Consider the following 21,462-nt stretch of genomic DNA (forward strand, 5'->3'; position numbering starts at 1 on the left):
GTTTCAGCATTGCAGATTTCATTATGTTCAGATCTGAAGTGCAGTGTATCTGATCCTAGCTGCACAAATTAAATACTAATAATCATTCAGCTAGGTGAGTCTTCTGTGTATTGCAGATAATTACCCTTGTTTTAGAAAATACATATTTGTCCACATTTATCATCTTCACTGAAGTGGAGATGAATGTAATAAAATGACCCTTGAGTAAAGAGATCTTTTTATTTTGTTTCTGGAGGGGGAAAGTTTTCCTGAAACCCTGTCACTCCTGGATGAGCTGATTAATTTTAACCTTCATTATATTCCTGTTTTCCAGTGCACTGCAAAGCATGAATAAGCTCGTGGCTTTTTCTCTGATGGTTTGCTCCCTGTATTTTTCTGTGTAAACTCTTTTTTCATTTCTGTGCTTACCAAGTCAGAGTTTTCTTGCCAGTGATTTAAATTCTGGACTGAGCAGTACCAATTAGACTAATTTATTTATGTGGGTTAAATTCTCCTAAAGTGCTTCACTTTGGAGTTATGTTTATGAGTGATTTATCTTTCCTGTGCTGTACCTTCCCAGTATTAAGCTGACTAGGGAGCAGATATTTAAAGAGAAATAATCGGTTTTCTTTGCAGTTGTAATGAGATATCATCATCAAAGGGTGCCTCTTTTAGTTACCTATGTAACTTAGTGTAACTTAGTGTAACAGTGGTTTGACTGAAATACAAGTGCAAAAATATAAACAGTAAATAAATGACAGGCCATAGTTTACTTCAGAGTAGATCTGCTCAGTCTACCTTATGCCATATCTGAGGAAAAATAAGGACGTTTTGGGCTTGAGGGTGGGAAGCATATATGCCACTGAGGTGACTTTTAACTGTTGCTATGTTGGTGCTATGTTTGAGCGAGTGCAGAAAAGAGAAAGCAAACACCTGATGGTCCCTTTAAAAAGGCTTTTCTGTCTAAATTTAGAAAATTCTTTGCCAAATCTCCCAAGGATCTTTCCAGAGACAGTGAAAGTGCTCATAAATAACCCTCACCCTAGTAACAATACATAACACAGCCTGAATTGCTGGGATTTCAGCATCCCCTGACCAGCTGGGTATTGTGCAGCTGTCAAGCCTCTGCAGCTTCCCTGTATTGCTGGCTGTCTATGATAACAATTAAAAAAAAAAAAAGCAGCAGAAAATATTTTTATTTGTGTTTTTGGAGTTGTTGTTAGCTCTTACTAGTGCAGTGTTTCTTCTTTAGTTGCTGTCAATAAAAGACTGAGTCTTTGGCATGAGAAATTTGTGCCGGCGGCAGCTCTTTGGCAGCCCTGCACTCTCACCAGGCTCCTGAAGATAAACAGTGTCTGAAGTCCTTGGTTCCATAATGCCTCTGTTTTATTCCTGATTTTTGCTGCAGGTTGGGGAGTTCAGAGCCCACGCTGCAGAGTGGACAGCCAATGTCACCGCTGAGTTCAAGGAGACCCGAAGGCGCCTGAGCGTGGAGATCTACGACAAATTCCAGCGGGCCACCTCCATCAAAAGGAAACTCTCTGCAGAACTCGCTGTCAACCACAACCAAGACCTGACCCCCTGCAAGAGAACACTGTCAGTGAACCACCTGACCAGCGAGAAGGACCTCTTGCCAGCTCTGACAAAGACGGACAGCATTTACATGAACGGCTTGACGCCGCACTGTGCAGCAGAAGAGATAGCCGTGATCGAGAACATTAAGTAGCCATGACTTTGGATCCCATTCCTTGGGAAGCTCTTGGCTTAGACTAGCCATCCACCTTTTTTTCCTCCACCCTGTCGATGACCAGTGCTAGCAGCATTTTATATGTGTGCATGAGTTCCACAGAAAAACTACAGTCCCGAGTTACCATTGCATCTCTTCAGAGACACAAAGACGAATGGCACTGCTGGTTCCGAAAGATGCTGGAACAAGCAATGTTTTCTGCCTTTATCTGCCCAGACTGTTTTTCACTTCTAATGTGCCATACGGCCTCACGAATGAATCTCACTTGTTTATGGTAACAATGTAGCTTTGAGGGATCAGTCCTTAAAATTTCAGGGTCTACCTTACTGAGCCTAGGAATGGACCATTTCTGGACTACAACACATTTGTAAATGGCAAGAAATACTTATGCAGCCTTTTACCTAAGAAATTTTGGTCAGTGCCTTATCTTTTGAAGAACCAGAACCTCTACAGTTCCTGTACAACTTTTGTTTGTTTGGGTTTTTGCATGAGAAATGTGTTTCATTTAAGCTTTCGTTCTTCCTGAGATGATGGTGTTTCAAAGGTGTCTGTTGTGAAGATACCAACCAGCACGAATGAATGCCAAAACTCAACAATCATCAATTGATGTTCTTAGCTCCAAATTTAAAGGCACTGCAGTTTCAAAAGTTGCAAACCTGTCCCCCAGAAGCATTTTGTTTTACTCAGGTCCAGCTGATACTTGTTCATGCTGACTTGTAGGATTTGCAGACCCTTTTCAGGTCTTAGTTTTCCAAGCAGTGTTCAGCAGTTGTTTTTCTCTGCATCAGATGTACCAAAAAAATCTGCAGCTTATCTATCACGAAATCATTTGGTAGATGACAAGAGCAAATAAAAATTACTGTTTTGGTGAAAGGCAGGGGGAGGCTTCTAATTGCTGTGTTCTAATAATCACATCCAAAAAACAATGCAGAAGAATACAGCTATTTTTAATAAGCATAAACCTTCTGCCAGATATTTGGTATGAAAAGGAATCTTAATTTCCTTTTTAAGTCAAGTTACTCCAGAGGCTACATGATATTTTACCCAGGAACCCTGGTGGAGTGCTTTCCTGAATGTCACGTGGGCTGCCTGTGCCAGAGCTGTGGCTAACGTGGGAATGCAATTGAAACTGGTATCACTGTGACTTTCTACATTTCAAATAGAGATGGCTCTGAATATCAGAGCAGGCATGAAGAAGAGCTGATAAATAGCACAATCTGAATACCGATGATTGTTCAGACAGGATAGGCTGACAAGAAGCAGATCTAAACCAGACTATGGGGTTTTCTTTATTGGTTTTAAGAAAACACATTAATTTTGTACCTTCTGTTTTGCTTATAGGTGTACATGAGATTCAGAAGAAATGCAGGATGGAATGGATAATTTTGCATTTTTTTCCTTATGTTAGTCCATTGTAGCCTGGCTGTACAGAAAATGAATAGAACAGGCCTTAAAGAAAAATTTAGGCTCTGTAAATTAAAAAAGAATGGGACTTTGCTGATTGGGCATGATTCAAGTGGCAAATCTTACAGCATCTCTGACCATTAGATAACATGCAAGATATGAATGTTCATGTTTTTTGGATGCTTAGCTTGTTTTCTAATAAATATAAGTTAATATGTAAATTCAGTGTAAATATCAGTCAATTAACATTTACAGAGAGTACGCTTTTAAAACTAAGAAAGTTCCATGACATTGCACCGAGCAATGCTCTTATAACAAAGACCCTTGTCTCCCCAGCACAGTGTTCTGAATGTCCACATGGCAAGGGTTCTTCTTGCCATGTATAAACTGTGAATTGTAATGAAAAATAAAGTTTTTAATTAAAATAAGCTTTCCTGAATCTCTTGCTTGCTATAACTGGAATGCTAAGGAGCAATTTGTGAAACTGATTTTTATGCTTTCATTTGTTACAGACTATAGCAGTTTGCCACCTGCTTTAATTTAAGCTGGTTTAGCAATAAAGGCTTGACTTACCCAGCTCAGAAATTACTATTTTTTTTCTTGATATTAAAAATGATGCTCTTTGGTTGCCATACCTTAAGTTGTGTTTCTTGCTATTTTGTTTCAAAAACTTATCAGGATTCAGTTTCTTCATCATCTGCTACAGAGCTTCTGGCAATTGCTCCATCCTTGCCCTGGGGGAGGCGCAGGGGGCTCTGCCCCTCTGTCCTGCTGGTTTTCGGGTGGTTGCTAGTACCTTTCTGCAGAGTGTGTGAACAAGCAGCTCTGAGAGCAGCAGCCTTTCACCCTGCAGCAGTTGTTCCTACAGTGACTATTCTACAGGGGCCTCTTTAATTAGGTCTTGGCCAAGGGAATGAGAGCCCACACCAGTGTGGTGGTGAGGAAGACTGTTTTTTTAATATTGTTTCACTCTGATTTGTTGTTTAGTGCCTTCTGGAGCTGATTTTTCAGAAAGGGACAGGTAATGTTCAAAGTTTATTGTCCTTGGTTCCCTGAGACGCCTTAGGTTAAAGCCTTGTATCACTCTAACCAGCTTGTTTCCAGTTACCAACCTACAGAAGTGCTTGGCTTTGTGGTTTCTGTAATTGTAAAGAAATTTTGGGCATCTCAGGACCTGCTGAAAAGAGTGCATTTTTTGGAGATCCTGCAGCAATGTTTGAGATACAAGTATGGATACTTAAATCCATTCAGTTTTTATTTGCTTTGAATATTGAGTATGATCCCTGGGAAAAGAACCCCTGGTAACTTATGTATAAGATATTTATTTTTTCACTTTTGTAACAGATCTAAGTTATCTTCCCCTATCAAAATAGATCTACCTGTGGGGAACAAAGCATAAACAAAATCCTTTATCTGGAAGTTTAATAACTGAAGAAGAAAAGATGCCACAGTTCAGATGGTGTAGGTAGGTAGAGTTACCATGATCCAAACATAGCCAGTGCCATGAAAGTTATTGGAAAATCTTTTTCTCCCTCTCCACATATAGTGATAGACCACAAATGCTGAGAATGACTCAGTTACTTTATAATACTTGATGAACTCAAATGTTTTTCTCTTTATTCCCATAAGAGCAGATTTTTGTATTAAAAAACCTGCCTTTCTTGCCTCTGGGAATGTTGCATAGCTCATTTTCCCTTCCAAATATGGAACTACCCAAGCATGAATTAGGATCCATCTGTACCCTCCTTTCTGCCACCCATACATGTAAACATTTGTGACTGCTCATACGTTTGGTACTTAAGCAAGCTTGTGAAAATGGTAAGGGGCTATTTGCTATTATATTAAAAAAAAAAGAGGCATTCAGAAAATGTTCTGTATGAGAGACAAATTGTGGCACATAGGAATCTATACAGGCACATGTGCCACCTAACAGAACAATTTATTTCTCAGTATTAAACCTTTCATTAAGAAAGCCAATCTGACATCTCTCGAAGGGGCAGCTACAGTGATCTGTATCGCTCATTCTTCTCCTGTACTCGGCACTGGTGAGGCTGCACCTTGAGTACCTTGTCCAGTTCTGGGCCCCTCAGTTCAGGAAGGACATTGAGACACTTGGACATATCCAAAGGAGGGCGACAAGGCTGGTGAAGGGCTTGGAACACAAGCTCTATGAGGACTGATTGGGGGAGCTGGGTTTGTTTAGCCTGGAGAAAAGGAGACTCAGAGGTGACCTTATCACACTCTACAACTTCCTGAAAGGTGGTTGTAGTCAGGTGGGGGTTGGTCTCTTTCTCCAGGCAACAACAGACAGAACGAGAGGACACAGTCTTGAGGTGCTCCAAGGGAAATTTAGGTTGGATGCTAGGAAGAGGTTTTGTACTGAAAGAGTGATAAAGTTCTGGAATCATCTGCCCAGGGAGGTGGTGGAGTCACTGTGCCTGGATGTGTTTAAAAAAAGATTGCATGTGGCACTCAGTGCCATGGTTTAGTTAAGGTGGTGTTAGGGCACGGGTTGGACTCGGTGATCTTGAAGGTCTCTTCCAACCTGGTAATTCTGTGACTCTGTTTACTGTTGGCTGTGATAATCTTACTTTTTTTCTCTTTGTATACTTTGGAGTCTGGTAAAGCGTCTGTGTTGGTCAAACTCTCCATTTTTAGATAGTCCTGTGTGAGAGCCAGGGAGATCGAGTTGCAGAGAATTTGTACCATGCCCCACTCTTGCTTGAGTACCAGGGCAAGAGCTTTCTTTGGCATCCCTTCCATGTGCTTTGTAGCTCCAGGCTGCCTCTCCTCCTTTTCCTAATATTTAGGGAGCCTTGAGGACAGAGCAGTGAAAAGCATGGAAGGATCAAACCCAGAACCTTGCTGAATCTCATGAGCATCCCAGCCATATCTGCCTCTCTCCACCTCTTCCTGATTCAATAGGAGGAAATCTTCAGGGTAACAGGAGCCCACAGAGAGCTAAACCTCTAAAGGTTCCCACTCTTGACCTGAAAGGCACCTTCCTTAAGTCACACTGGGAGACCAGGATGGCAGGTGGGAGATCTGTGCATTTGTTTGGAGCTCTTGCTCCTCCAGCATTGTTCCTACATCAATGACCTCTAAAGAGGAACAGAACACACCCTGCAGAAGAGGAAAAGAGGCTGCTCTGATTGGTCAGATCTAAATGCACATTTAAAGTGGGTACACATTTATAACTAACTCCCGGGAAGGAGATTTTCCTGTCAGGAAAACTACCTACAGTGTTGAAATACAGCAGTAATGCTTCTAATGAATTCCTGTCATACAGTTATGTGATAATTAACTTTTCTTTCCTACCCTGCAGAGCTGCTTGAAAGGAAAGGATTTTATATATATGGAGAAATACACATTTTGCATGACTTTCAGAGTTAATTATTTTGTCATTTAAAAAAATGAATAAATTTTTTTGTTCCTGTTGCCCTGCAGATTCAAATGAACAGCATAACCTTATAGCAAACAAAGTGTTCCTTTTGGGAAAGGTAGACAAGATGCTGATTTACTGTTATTGGAAATAATAAGCTGTTGAGCTACATGGAAATTAAAAATGTCAGCTTTTTTGTTTGAGCAAGCATTCTCTGCTTTGCCAAATTATTGTTACAGTTGTAAAGAGCCTTTGTGAGAATCAATAGGAGTAGTTTTATTATATGTGGAAAACTTGAGTATTTCAATTTTAGGCCATTGCTTATCACGCTTTTATGAACTTTCAGAGGAATATATTGAATAAGCTTGTAAACAAGTACATTACTTATTGTAGAACAACAAGTCCCCTTCATTCATAACAACTGATACAGTAGCATATGCAGCTCTATATTCTGGACCCAGATATATTTGTGCCTTCAATATGTATTGACATTGTTGCACCTTCTTAAATTGACTGAAAAACCCACTTTGGTATAATGACTATAGTTTCATGTAAACTCAGTGATTTGAAAATATAGCTCAGTTTTAAGTCAGTATCTTAGAAAATCAATAGACTTTGCAACTTTTTATGAGTTATAACAGTCTATACACACTGGTGATGTAATAAATAATATCTTATTGATTGCCAGTTTTAGTTATTTCTGAATATTAGCTGTTTGCCTCCCTTGTTGCTGGAGACAGATAATTATGAAGAAAGCAACTCATCTCCATAGTTTGTGATCAATACACTGCGACTGGGCTGCTGGTATTAGAATTCTTAGTGGTTAAAATGGAGGTATTATGTTCTGCTTCCACAGCATTCAGTAAATTCTCTGGGTGCACTGACTTTTCTGGGAATGTCACAAGAATATTTATACAGACATCTCTATTTTGACTTTGGCAAAAAAATGTCCTTAGTGAGAAACTCCTTTAGAAGGATTGACTAGATTAATTCAATTGTTAATAATAGCTAATTCTCAAGACTAATTATATGCAGCCAGATCTTCATCCTCCAGAGAAAGGCATATAACACACATATAATAGAAATCCTGATGGGAATGTACTGTTTGTCATTAGTAATAAATAACAACATTCTTCAGAAGATAATCAACAGCCTGAAATGACTTCCTAAGCAGCAGTTTAGTGTTAGCTCCATTTTATTTCCTTTCATTATTAATTTGATCCTTCAAATAAACAGGGTGTTCTCAGAAGTTTTGCTGAAGCAATATACTTGCTGTGAGACATATATTTTAGTCTTGTTTGGCTCAGGGGGTACTGAGACTAACTTTGCTGGGTGACTAGAAAAGTGAACATGTATGTTGAAAACTTTCTCATGGGAACATGAGAGAATACATATCATGTACTGCTGATTTTGACTTTTATACCAGTGACACCTGGTCTGCTTCTATTTTGTGTGGATTTTGCTTTTTCTGCAAAGATTATACTATTCAGTATTCATGCACTCAAGCATGCAAAGCCACTAGCCCTGGTAGAAAATATGATAAACAGGTTCTGCTTTAACTATCCTAGCTATACTTAGCATACCCTTCCCTGTTATGTATTGACATTCAGAACCATTTGTCACCTTGCTTGTTCTGTAGCAGAAGAGAGGGAATGTACAGATTTAAAGGCATTATACTGCACTTTTGGACTAATGGCCCAAGACATGCAGCCTGAGCCCTTCTGAACTGCAGACTGATAAGTCACAAAGTCTGAATGCCTTTTTAATAGAGAACACCACAGTGGTTTGTAGCAAAAAGAAGCATAAAAAATTAGGCTCTGCTGTGAGAAGTGAAAGTGGGAGTAACAGCCCATGTACTATTGTACTTCATAAAGTGGAGGTGGCACAGACACAAAGACCTTTTCATTTCTTGGTGTCCTCAGGGACTGTCAGAAGAGAGTCAGAGTGTAGCCTGCATTATATCACTGTGCTCTTGCTCTTTTGCAAGCTCAGAACGTGCCCCAGCTGCAGAGGTACAGTACCTTCCTGGGTGCCACTCGGCTGCCAGTGATAGCTTGACAGGGTAGCTTGATGGGTACACTTTCTCTTGCTCATATGGCACAGGTGGAGTAAGAAGAAATGGGTTTGGCTGTTGTAGGAACAACTTGTTGTCCTTTGGAAAGAGGCAGGACACACCTGAATGCTGGACAGATTTCACTTTCGCTAATATGAAGTCCTTAAAACTGCTTCATGTAGAGAAAGATTTTTGGAATAATAGATTCCTATTTGCTCTACCAAGATCAGAGCAGAGGCTGAAGGGTTTTTTTATCTCTGCAGCTGCATGCTGCTTTTGAGCTTGCCTTGTCTCTAAATGAGCAAGACTAGCACAGAATTAGCACTGGATACGGTTTTTACTTGTGTAGACAGAAAATACAAGAAAACAGTTCCTCGAGAATTAGAAATGAAAAAATTCCTCTAAATTCAAGCTGCTGGTTGGTGATCATGGAAATCAGGTTTAGAAAGGAAACTAGCTTTTACTGCCAGTACCGAAGGGCTGCACTTGCACACTGCTCCATACTTACTGTCCTTTAAAAGAGCTGCCTGCTCCAAGAGTAAAGGATTACAATGGAGAACATGTAAAGCCCTTAACTACAGAACACATCATAGACCTTTCTTCCTTTTTCTTACAAATCCTAAGACAGTTTCCTGTACAGAAAAAGCAGAGTGCAGAAATGTACAGCTAAGATAAGTCAGGATCTTTTCCTTTCTTTCTTCTTGTTGTTGTTTCTGTTTATGTCTGTGGGCTAAAGTTAAAACGCTTCATACATTTTAATGTGGCATCTTGCATAATAAATGTAACTCATCGAAGCAAATTTATGTGCTGTATACCTCTGGTTGGCACATTTTGGTCCTGTTAGAAGTTAAAAAACATTCTCCACTGTAGGTGAAAAAGGGCTATTTGAGAAAAACATACATGAGAAATGGTTAAGATGGAATAAGCATCTGACCAGTGTTTTCCTTATTAATATGCCAGAATTTTAAAAAAAAATATGTTGCTGTGGAGACTGTGGCATGACACGATGCTTGAAGAGGACACGATCACATGCAGATCAGCATGGGGTTGCCATGTCTTTCAGTACTTAACATAGCTGTTGGAATTGCATTCAACCAGCATAAAGCTGCTTTCCAATCTCTTCCAGCATGTCTGCCTGTCAGTTTGGTAATTTAGCAGCAAAAAGAATTTTTTTTGAAGAGAGTTGGAACAAGAGGAAGACAGGGGATACTATCCTGAACAATAGGGACAGCTGTGGTGATTATATCAAGTTCTCAAGTGTCCTTTTCTCCACCCGTGTTATTTGCGAGCTGTGTGAGAGACATACCTTGGCAACTGAAGTACTATCTCATCTCTGCAGATCTATAGCTTGGGTTTGAAACTGTCTGTAATCCTCCACTAACTCAGAAATAAAGAAACTAAAAATGATTTCGAAGAAGTAATAGAAATTTTTTGGAGACAGTTATTATCTTGGAGGCTTTTGACAGTCTGTCTGTATTTGAGCTATACCTGAGCTAAGGGATTATTACAAATTGGCACGAAAAATCAGGGTTCTCTAAAGTCAAGTCCTTTACACCTGACTGTGTATTCCTCTAAAATCTTACGGATAATTATAAAAACCAGAATTAAAAATCATTTGTCTGAAAATTCCTTACAAAAATCCCCAAACAACAAAACCCAAAACAGTGCAACAATTCAGCAAATTCATTCTTTCTTCAGTGTTTTCCAGCAATATCCCTCCACTATAATGTGACCCTTTCCATCTCTCCATTTTCCCCATTTTATTTTATGTTTTTTTGTGTTGTTCATTGGTCAAAAAAGGAGTTTGAGAGTTAGGTTTATGTACTCTATTCCAGTTTGTGGCTTACTCAGGGACCAGCAAGATTAACTTCTTTAGCATAGGTAACAATAGCATTGGGATGTCTCCGTAAAACAAAACTAAAAACAACCAACCAAACAAAAAAACCTAACATGGAAAGCATTCTGGATTTGGGCTTTTGTTTGTTTGTTTGTTTTCTTTTTATTGCTGCAGATTACAGAATGGTAGAATATTCTGAGTTGGAAGGGACCCACAAGGATCATCAAGGCCATCCTTTAAGTGGATGGTCCATATGGGGATTGAACCCACAACTCTGTGTGTTATTATCATCCTGGTGTAACCAACTGAGCTGATCTCAGGGTCTGAGCTCCAGCACATGCTTCCCTTTCTTTTTGAGAGAAGCTCTCTACAAGTATTTTATCCCCTTCTCCTCAATCTCTAACAAATTCTCTTTTACAGTGGTAAAAAGACAGAGTCCTTTATGGCTACTGTCACACCTGGAGCAAATTTGTTGTGGTCACTCGCTTTGTTTCTATTTTGCTGAGATATTCCATGTCTGTCTGTATCCTTGTACTTCTTCTTGTCCTGGGATTTGGAGACAAGGTTCACCTCTGCTCTCTGCTCTACTCTCTGCCCTGCACAAAGAGGTTCTTTGTTCATGGCTGGTTCATACTGCAGAAATGCAGATTCATGGTGTGATCATACTGTTGTGTTTTTCACTGGCTTGGATACCAAAATGCCTCATTTCTCTCTTGTGGCAAGGCAAATGAGTCATCTTGAATACCCCCACCATGTGGACTGCCAGGAACTTCTGAAATTCCCTTGATCCCTTGGTTTGTTTATTGCCCTGCATATCTAGCAAAGTGCAGGGTGACTCTGAAGAAAGGAAAATTGTTGCTTATAGAAGAAATTTTTTTGAATTAGGATGTTAAAAAAAAACCTGCTCTGTATTCATGGATTTGGGATGACACTACGATCCTTAACTAATGCAGTTTATTGGGAAAGATTTGTGCCTATGTAATAAATAAATGGCATTGAAAAGTATGGGAACCACAGATAGTAAGTAAATTTTGTTTGTAAGGTTTATTTGAGAGGACTCTAAACATCTGTCAAGTCATCATAATGACAGGCATGTAAAATTAAACCAGCATTTGGGGTTTGGACTTCTCCCCAGAGCAGAACTGCTGGCTCACTGCAACTTCCTAGTGTTAGGCTGGAAAGCAGTACTTGTTAAATATCCTAATTTTTCTTCAGAATAGGCAACCCTTTGAGTACAGACTTCTGGAAAGTGCATGAAGGGAATAGACTGTGGCCCCGTGCTTTAGGCTGGAGCAATGGATACCTCCATATTCCCTTTCAGCATGGGAGATGACAGCAATTATTAATTTACTAAAAGCTATGCTGGCAAATTTCAGTAAAAGGCTAGACATGAATCTGCTTTGATACATGATGTAGCCAGATTGGTGGAGTGCTTCAGGGGTGCAAAATCCAAGTCCATTGGCAGGTACATGAAATTAAAAAATATACAAGAGAAAATATAAAAGGAGAGCCTTGCTTTGAGTGTTGCCTCCAAGAATCAAAAGCCCAGGAGGCAGAGTCCTGTTTTTCATGTCAAATAAGCTGTCACTGAAGGCAACATGAGAGCCTTTTCATGGGAAGCAGAGTTATTTAGAAGGATGTCCTTCCAGCTGGGCAGAATACGAGGCCACAGTCACATCTCTATATCTCTTTGACTAACTCTATCCCCCAGCCTCCTCCTGGAGTAGGGTAAAACAGTTCCTACCCAAAGGAACTGAAGGATTGGGCAAAAAATAGGAATACAGTGTTTGTGGAGAGAATTTCAATGCTGTGTGCCTCTCCAGTGTTCTAAAATTTGGATGAAATGTGTTGTTAAAATGTCTTTCTAACCATTTTCTTTGATCCCGTTCTTGAAATTATGCTATTGTGTAGTTTCTGAATAAGGGCAATAACAACAAAAGTCTTTTCTTGCAGTTTTTTCTCACTTGCTTGTGCAGTTGTGCCTCACATATAAATATCACAACTGCTTCTGCTCCATTAACCCACAGAGGGATATTGTCTTCAGAAAAAAGTGGGAAAGCAAGGACAGTGCCAGAAAGGCTTTGCTCTAAATCAACACCAAGTCTTAGTATTTGCAAAAGAACAATTTATGCAGTGAGTGGGAACCTAATACAAGTGCAATTAAGTGTAATGACGTCGCTAATCTGCCTGAATGTTCATTCAGCTTGGCACTCAAATCTACAACCCCAAGTCACTTTCAGGTCCATGGAGGTCTGCAGCCACCTCAGCTCACTGCCCCAGTAGCAGTGGCACAAGGGCCAAAAGCTGTTGTGGACATCTTGTAGCTGATGCCTGTGGTGACGAGGGGCACTGGACTGGAGCTGTCCTAAGCTGTGCAACCTCTGTTCCCTTCAGACCTCTTCTGCTGGCTCTGTGCTGGAAAGATGCCCCCTGTACATCACAGTGACAAACATGGATTCAGGCTGGAAGCAGAGCAGTTGCTTTCCTGTGGCACTTCAAATCACTTGAGCTTCTGGGAGCTTTGCTGGTTCAACTGGCATATTTCTGAATAAGTGACAGAGCGTGTCCTGAGCTACCTGGAGGTGAGGGAACAGCTGCCTCAATGTTCTTTTGAGGTTCTTCATTCCGTAGAGCAGGCAAACGTACTAAAGATGCTTTTTCCACCCAAGGGAGCACTTGTCCCATCTTTGTCACTCTTGGTTTATTCCATGTGTAGGGGGATAGATAGGCTGACAGATGAGGGCTTGTTTTTTTTTTTTTTAAATAAATTAAGCTAGGAAAGGAAGTGTATGAAGGGAAAGAACTCATCTCTATCTTCATGCTTCTGCAATGTCACTCCTCACGCCACCTGAAAATCTTGTCAAAACCTTCAAGCCCGTTGAGGAGAAAAAAAATGGTCATGGTATCACTTGCCTAAAAGAAAAAAATAAAACACCCACCCTGAAAAAACACTTTCTAAGGCAATCTTTATGTACCTAAGACTCACAAAGGAAAGGACACAGTATGTCTAAATTTTGCTTTGCGAATCACATGGAGATGACGAGCACAAGAGATGAGGCTGGAATATCATGTGGTGGGACTCATCCATTCAGTCTTGCCCCATTTTTGAGTGACCTCTGCGCAGCTAAATTCTTACAGTATGTAAAAGCACCACTCAACTGCTGGGTTGGGGTTTTTTGTGGGATAAAATATACAGTTAATTAGCATACATTAGAATAACTTTTAGCCCTCGCTTTTATGATATTAAAGAACATTTTCCTTCTAATTCATAAGTCCTCAAGTTTAAAAGATCAAGCTTGACATAAATAAATCTGAAATGACAGAGACAGAGACCTCTGATCAAATGAGGGAATGCTAAGCTTTTCAGCTAACATGAAAGACTAATTACTGAAGCGAGGCTTAATAATTGATGCCTTCATTCAGTAGAGCTCTGAGATTTAGGTCCAATAAAGAATTTATGTATCTAAAAATAGTAAATACAGAACCTAACTTTCCATTGTTTGATCCCCAGATAGAGACCCAGAACCCTGTGCATACTATGGAAGCCCTAGAGCAACGCAGCAGTCAAGAAAATTTCTCAGATCATCAGAAGGGGACTAAGGTTGCTGCCCTCAGCCTGCCCAAAATTAGCCAGGCTAAATGTGACTCTGTTAATGATGCAGGGATGTGGTGGAGGGGGCTAAACAGCAACTCAGCTCTCCTGCCATCTCCTAAGAAGCATCGGGGTTTGCTAAATTGCCATTTCCTTTATCTCCCCATTTAATCCTAATGCCTAGACCTGGTTTAAACAAAAGAAATGCCAAAAACGCAGAGGGAAGCCTTATACTCAAGATGTGTCTGAGGATGCTGGGACTTGCTTCTTCACAGTGCTTGAACTAATGTGTTATTGAGGTTTTTGCCCCCTCAAAGCACTTTGCAGGACTTCTTACTGTGCAGTCAAAGAAGGGTGAAGTGGGTTTTGCTACTGCCCCTTTTTACACAATAGCTCTTACCCTGGAGCTCTCTGGGAGACTGAATTTCATTAGCTGGAGTGGATGAGTTCATATATCCCTGAAGGGAAGCTGAACCATGGGGCAGCAAGTCAGGCCATCAAGGCAGGACTTTTACTTCTCCTGCTTGAAATTGGAGGATGGCAAATCATGGAGCTGAGGGGTTGGAGGCTCTGCAGCTCAGGTGCAAGGTAGTCCCACACAGCTGAGCCCTATTGCTGACTCACTGCCCCTGTAAAGCAAAGTGATGGAGAGTTAGGCAGCTGTCCAGGCAGAGATTGGCTGCCAGAGTCTCCAGTCTGGGAGGCATCCCTGGGTACTGGCCTAAGGGGTCAGGCTGCATCTGGAAAATAGCCTAATCCCAAAAATACAGTTCTCTGGGATGGAAAGGATTGACCCCAGTTTTCTGGTAAAACATGGTGGAATTGGGACCTGCAGCAAGGTGTGGTTGAGGCCTCAACAGTCTCTGCTCTGGCAGCTGTGGTGGGGGAGGTGACACCAGGTGTTTGCGGTGGTGGAACTGATTGTGGTGGTAGAGGTGATATCAAGGGCTGAGAGTGGCTGTGATGGTGAGGTCTTTTGGTCACTGGGTCGCAGGGAGAGCCTGCACAGGGAAGTGTGAGGATTTGAAGTGCCCTTGGATCATCATGGGTGCACCCAGACAAAGCCTGGTGAGTGAGCTAAAACTAGGGAGGAGGGTTGTGTGTGGTCACTTGCTTCCATTTTGTGAGGGTATTGAGTTCCAGCCATGCTGGAGAAGGGGGAGGACAGTCTGTCTTGACCATTGGTGTTTTGCTTTGGTTTTTCTGTTTGCTTGCTTTTTTGGTTTTGTTTTAAACAGATGGGTGAGGGTTTGCTACTGTTTTGCTTTCCACTAAGATTGTCCATGACTGGAGGGACTGTAGGTTTATGTGGCTGCCAAGTACAGGGCCCTCTCCAGAGGTGGACTGTGTCCAGCTGGGGAATCAAGGGACAGGCGGTGGAGAGTTACACTGCTCCACAATTCAGGAAACTAATATTTTCTAACACACCATGTTGCTGCTTTTCTCCCAACCTAGAAGTGAGAATTTTGTTAAGTCTGATGCTGCTTTGTACTTGAGCCAAGTTAGTGATGCCTGCTGCAGAAAATATTATGACTGGTGGTGACAAGTTAATATTCTTCCTACAATTATGGCATTCCTGGAGAGCTATAGGAAATGTCCCAATGATATTAAGTAAGCTAGATGGTAGGGAATCCAGCAGCAACCATGCTGCAGAGAGAGAAATTGAGCAGAAGCAGCACATTAATCAAACGCTTACGGAAAAAGAAAATGCACTGTGCAAAATCAGATGAGTTGCCTGTTACAGTTCTTCATGGGTTTTATGTTGATAGCTTGTTGAAAAAAATGCTTTTTCAAGTTTATTGCTGAAGGTTACTTAATGAACGTGGGGTTTTGCCAGATATAATTGCAATGACAAAGTAATTATCAGTGTGTGCTACTGCTTTTCAGAAGAGGAGTCAAGCAAGCCCACATTTTAGTTCACTTTCCTAAAGGAAGAAGTTGTGTGCGAGTCAGCTTTTCTTTGAGTTCACTCTTTGGCCCTTTGTTTTCTATTCACTTTTGTCTTTGATCCAAATTCATCTGAACTGATGCATTGTGAAGAATGATACCTAAAAATACATCGTTATTCCTAGTCTTATTTTTGTGACTCTGTTTGCAAGTTTTGTTTGCTGGGTTTTCAGGGTAGATTTTTTTTGATTTTTTTTTTTGTGTGTGTTTGTTTTTTAAATAAATAAAACCTGTAGGGCTGTCAGGTGAATTTATCAAACTAGGAAATGTTAAAGTGTTTTTGAAAAACCTGGCTCTAGGTTTGGGGTATACAGAGACAACAATGAGATAATTCAGGGAAAATCACCGTGAACAATCAAAATATTAGGTGACTTTGTTGCTCTGGCTCTTAAAAAAACACCTTGCAAGCCTGCCTTTTTGAGCTGTGGTGGGCTGGCTCTGGCTGGATGCCAGGTGCCTACCAAATTCACTCTGTCACTCTCCTCCTAAGCTGGAGTGGGGAGAGGAAGAATGTTGAAAGGCTTGTGGGTCAAGATAAGGCAAGACAGGGAGGGATCACACTGCAATTGCTGTCACAGGCGAAACAGACTCAAGGGAAAATTAATGTCATTTATTGCCAATCAAGTCAGAGCAGGATAATGAGACATAAAAGCTAAATCTTAAAACATTTTCAACCCACCTCTCCCTTCTTACTGGCCTTGACCTTACTACTGATTTTCTCTACCTTCTCCCCACCGGTGTCTCTGGGGGATGGGGAATGGGGATTGTGATCCATTCATCAGTCTTTGTCTCTGCTGCACTTTCCGCCTCGGGGGGAGTACTCCTCCCACTCTTCCCCTGCTCCACATGAGACAGTCCTCCACAAACTTCTCCAACATGTGCCATTCCCACAGCTACAGCTCCTCATGAACTGCTTCAGCGTGGGTCCCTTCCATGGGGTGCAGTCCTTCAGGAACAGGTTGCTCCTGTGTGGGTCCCGCACAGTGTCCTAAGTCTTGCCAAAAAACCTGCTTTACAACAGGCTTCCCAGAGGGTTACAGCCTTCTTTCAGGCATTCACCTGCTCCAGAGTGGGACTCCTGCACGGGCTGAAGGTAGAGCTCTCCTCATCCACGGACCTTCATGGGCTGCAGGGGCACAGTTGTCTCACCATGGTCTTCATCACAGGAATCTCTGCTCTGGTTGCCTGGAGCACAGCCTCCCCCTCCTTCACTGACCTCGGTGCCTGCAGGTCTGTTCCTCTCACGCATTCTCAGTGCTGTCTCCAGCTGCGGTTGGTGTTGCACAGGTTTTTTTCTCTCCTTTCCTGACTACTTTATATCCCCAAGGTGCCACTGCCATTGCTGGTGGGCTCAGCCTCGGCCAGTGGTGTTTCCATCTTGGAGTTGGCTGGCTTTAGCTGTGTGGGACACAGGAGAAGCTCATAGAAACTTCTTACAGAAGCCACCTCTTGTAGCCTCCCTGCTACCAAAGCCTTGCCGTGAAAACCCAATACATGGCTTTAATTAACAAATATATAGGTTTAGTGTTTAAAACTTCTCCAGAGACAACTGTTGTTTATCACTTTGTCCTTCTTTGTTGGTTTAGTCCCCTTGTTCTGCCCTGCAGCCCTCTGGGAAAGGCTGTGTTCCCTCCTTGCTCAGAGCACTCAGGCTCTCACTGTCCCTGTTCACATGAAGGTTCCAGTCCTGGCTTTGAATTGACTGTTTATTGACACTGACACCAAGCTATAGCAATAGGACACAGGAAGCCGTGTGCAGGAGCCCACAGTGTCTGGAATCAAGGGCTTTTGGATGGCCACGCAGGAATGTCAGAGGAGGTACTGTGGGCAAATAGAGTTAGAAATGCTTTGTTTACTTTTCCTGCAGAGAAATGGATTAAAAAGCAAACATTGCCAGGTTCTGGTTTGGATCTGCCAGATGCTTGTGTGCTTGATTACAGTATCTTCCTTTTTGTGTTCGGGGGAAATAGATGTTTCCTCCTCTCTTTATTCTATCCTGCCTCAGCCTGCTTCCACTCTGGTGCTCTCTTTGTACTGACTACACTGTAGTTTGTTGTTGCTTTGGGAGCTGCAAATGCTCTTCTCTAGCCCAAGGCAGATCTCTCCCTGAGATTCTCACTCTCAGTCTGCTTGGGCATATGTATGACTGAGCTTATCCACCTTCATCCCTGGCACGAGCTGAGGGAGCCAGGAGTCGAGGGAATGCACTTGGAGAGTTTGTGAACTGTTCGTGTGTCTGTCACCCTCTGGCAACTCCACGTTTATGTCAACCTGCAAAACGTTTCTGGGGTCACTCCTTGCTGGTTGTCTGACCATGTTCTTATCTTTGCCTGTAGAGGTTTCTGAGAAATTTTGCATTTGGCATGAATGAAATAAGAATTGAAGCGTGTCTCTGAAAGCACTGGAAGAGGCATCAGTTCAAGGGCTGAAAGAATAGCCTGTGCCCAAAAAGAAGCATGCTGCTGCCAGCTTGCTGTTCCCAAAAGTAAAATCGAGAAATAAGGTTTTTATGTTGCCACTGTGCTGGCAAGACTACAGCACAGATGACTCCTTGGTGAAAGGTCCTAACAACAGGAGGCATGTGGCATTCTTTTCTATGACAGCTGAACAATAAAACAAGCAGTTCCCCACCCTCCCTGCCTCTTTTTTTCCTACTTCTTTCTTTTCCTTCCCCACCTCTTCTTTTTTTTTCTTTCTTTTCTTTTTTTTTTTTTTCAAATTGTTATTTTTATTCATTTCTATATCCCTCTCTCCTCTTACCAGGAAAACCACAGAACAGTCAATTTTGCTGGTTTTTGTGGCATGGTGCTTTTCTCTCATCCCAGAAAGGACCATTCCAGGGCAAATGTAAGATGCTTGACTGCACCACTGAGGTGCTGTTGCATGTCAAAATCCCTTCTGCATTTCATCAAAAGCATCTTAAACTACTTTTCTTATCAGAAATATGCAATTATTTTTAAAATATTTAGAAACTTTGCAGTTGTGTATGTTTTTCCTGTTAATTTTAGAAGCTCTGAGGGTTTTTTCTATTGCAGATTTTGGATAACTGCTCTTAGTCTAAAATACTCCTTCGGGCAAATTTCTTAATCTTCTATTATATATATATTTATAAATTTATATTTCTTAGTGTTGTGGTCTAATCCCAGCCAGCAACTAAGTACCATGCAGCCACTTGTTCACTCCTCTGCTCCCAGTGGGATGGGGAGGAGAGTCAGGGGGAAAAAAGGTAAAATTAATGGGTTGAGGTTAGAACAGCTTAATAATTGAAATAAAGTAAAATATAGTAATAATAATGAAAAGGAGATAAAGAGAGTAAAAAAACTCAAGAGAAACAAGTGGGGCACAATCCAGTTGCTCATCACCCCCTGACTGATGCCCATCCTGTCCCCAAACAGTAGTCAACGGCTCCAGGCCAACTCTCTCCAGTTTATATACTGGGACTCTCTCGCAAATGAGTAGTTAGACTGCTTAAAGAATCACTATCAAAAGTATTAGCAAAAAGCAGGTTTTAATATGAATTTATGAATCAATGGCAAGGCTCACTCTGTTACTTACTACATAGAGGAAGCACACATAAGAGAATTGAATTAGAATCAATTTGGAATGACTTACACGAGGACCGGGGATGCAAGAGAGAAAGGGTGCAAAGAATATGTGCACAGAAAGACAAGGGTGCAAAAGGGTTTATCAGCACTTAATCATCAATTAACTTAACATTTAAAAAAGCGGTTCTCTAGGATTTGCTACAATTCTAATCATGACTTCATTATAGATTCACAATAACAACACTCATGCCATAATCAATTCCCAGGCAGAGAGGTGTGTATGCATCTTCACAGAGATAAAGGCACCTATCCAAAACTCCCCTAGGGTTCAGGGAATACTCACATCCAATCCCTTGGTGTTTCTCAGCAGGCATGAGCTGCACTTGGAGGAGTCTCTGTGTGTGGCAGGGGTATCAGCCTGTGCCTCGTAGTCAGTGATGGTCCTTTGAGTGTGGCAGACTTGAGGGTTCACGGGTTCTGAGAGGTATTCCAGTCAGGGGGAGGTGCTGGTGCAGCCGGCTGCAATCCAGGAGAGCTCCACAGGCCTCATTTGGGACTGCTGTTAATAAGATCGCAAGATGATTAGCTTTAGTCATCAGTAAGTTTCCATTCTGACCATATCCCAAGTTGGGAACTACTGGAAACAGTGGTCCTGTTTCACTTGGACTATGATTCAGGTAGGGAACGTCCCAAGGCTGTCGGGGGATGACTGATTATCCTTTGTTCCCCACCTTGGTCAGGCAGCTGATGTTCCTGCACAGGCAGCTCCTGGTATGGGCAGGGATGCCTTGCTGCCCAGCTGATCTGGGAAAGGGGCACTTCACTGCTCAGCTGGTTCAGTCAAGGCCTGCCAGGGGCTCCTGTAGTGTGAGGAGAAGGGGAGAAGGATGCACCACCACAGCATGACATTCTATGAAATGGAATAGCCCTTTGGCTGGTTTGGGTTGCTGGCGGAGCATGGGAAACTGAAAACTCCTTGATTTAGACTATTTCTACAAGTATTTTAGGCAGTATTTTTTAGCATTACTCAGTGACAACTAAACCATCAGTCTGTTAGCAACATTATTCTCATCCTAAATCCAAAACACAGCACTGCACCAGCCACTAACAAGAAAATGAGCTCTATCCCAGCGGAAAGCAGGACACATATATTAGGCTTAATATGTAGTCAAACTACTGGCAAACAGGACTTCAAAATTAAATCAAGATTGTTTAGAATAGGATACACAGAGCTGCACTCTGCAAAGAAATTAAACTGTATGTTGACTCTGTCCTGTAGTGATGACCTGAGGAAACCCCCACCTTCAGCTTTCTGATACCCACAGGGCTGCTTTCCTCCCAACCCAGGTAGTTCAATAGTATCAGGTAGTTAAATAGTTTTATACTGTGTGGTCATATAGAGCTTAGTTTTGGAATTAAGTGAATTTAATTTCTGCATATTACTTGCACAGACTTATTGGAAAATCCTTCAACAGGGCCAGGTTAAACAATAAAACCTGAAGTTTTGAATTTGGTGACTCTGGCAGTTAATGACTTTGGAATTCCAAGCAACAGGCTCTAGCACTAAAAGGTGGAAGTGTAATAACAAACATGTATTGTAAATAAAATTGTATTGTTTATTTTCAAATTGTGCTGTAATCATGACATTAATGAGGAAAAAGAGGGGTGGATTTTGAACACCTGTACTCTTTTCCCTTGACTTTTGATTATGTGTAAGGGCGTTAGCATCTCAGGATAAAAATACAACAGTGTTCAGGCCAGCTCTGAAGGGTGTTAGCACGTTTAAAGATAAAATATCTGTCAAGAGAAGAGAATAAAAGAGGAAACACCACCAGCAAAATGGCCATATGGTCTCAATAACAGTACAGCTCCAAAAGGAGCTGCAGCTGTTGTGAGTGTATCTGCTTTACACTGACTCTAATAGTAACTAGAATTCAGTGTAACTGCACCACCTAAGAGAATAATTGTACTTTAAT

At 41.5% G+C, this 21,462-nt stretch overlaps 1 protein-coding gene across 6 annotated transcripts in view; it reads left to right on the top strand.

Annotated features, from left to right (window-relative positions):
- Positions 1-3,715, top strand: part of KCNK2 (potassium two pore domain channel subfamily K member 2) — a 128,740-nt gene extending 125,025 nt beyond the window's left edge. For all 6 annotated transcript variants that reach the window (XM_048298413.1, XM_048298414.1, XM_048298415.1 and 3 more), the window contains one exon: positions 1,388-3,715. In XM_048298413.1, the coding sequence (XP_048154370.1) occupies positions 1,388-1,705 (318 nt within the window). In that variant the 3' untranslated portion in view covers positions 1,706-3,715. The remainder of the gene's footprint in view (positions 1-1,387) is intronic.
- The last annotated feature ends 17,747 nt before the right edge of the window (positions 3,716-21,462 follow it).

This window comes from Corvus hawaiiensis, chromosome 3 (assembly GCF_020740725.1).
Source record: "Corvus hawaiiensis isolate bCorHaw1 chromosome 3, bCorHaw1.pri.cur, whole genome shotgun sequence".
In the NCBI taxonomy this organism is placed as follows: domain Eukaryota; kingdom Metazoa; phylum Chordata; class Aves; order Passeriformes; family Corvidae; genus Corvus; species Corvus hawaiiensis.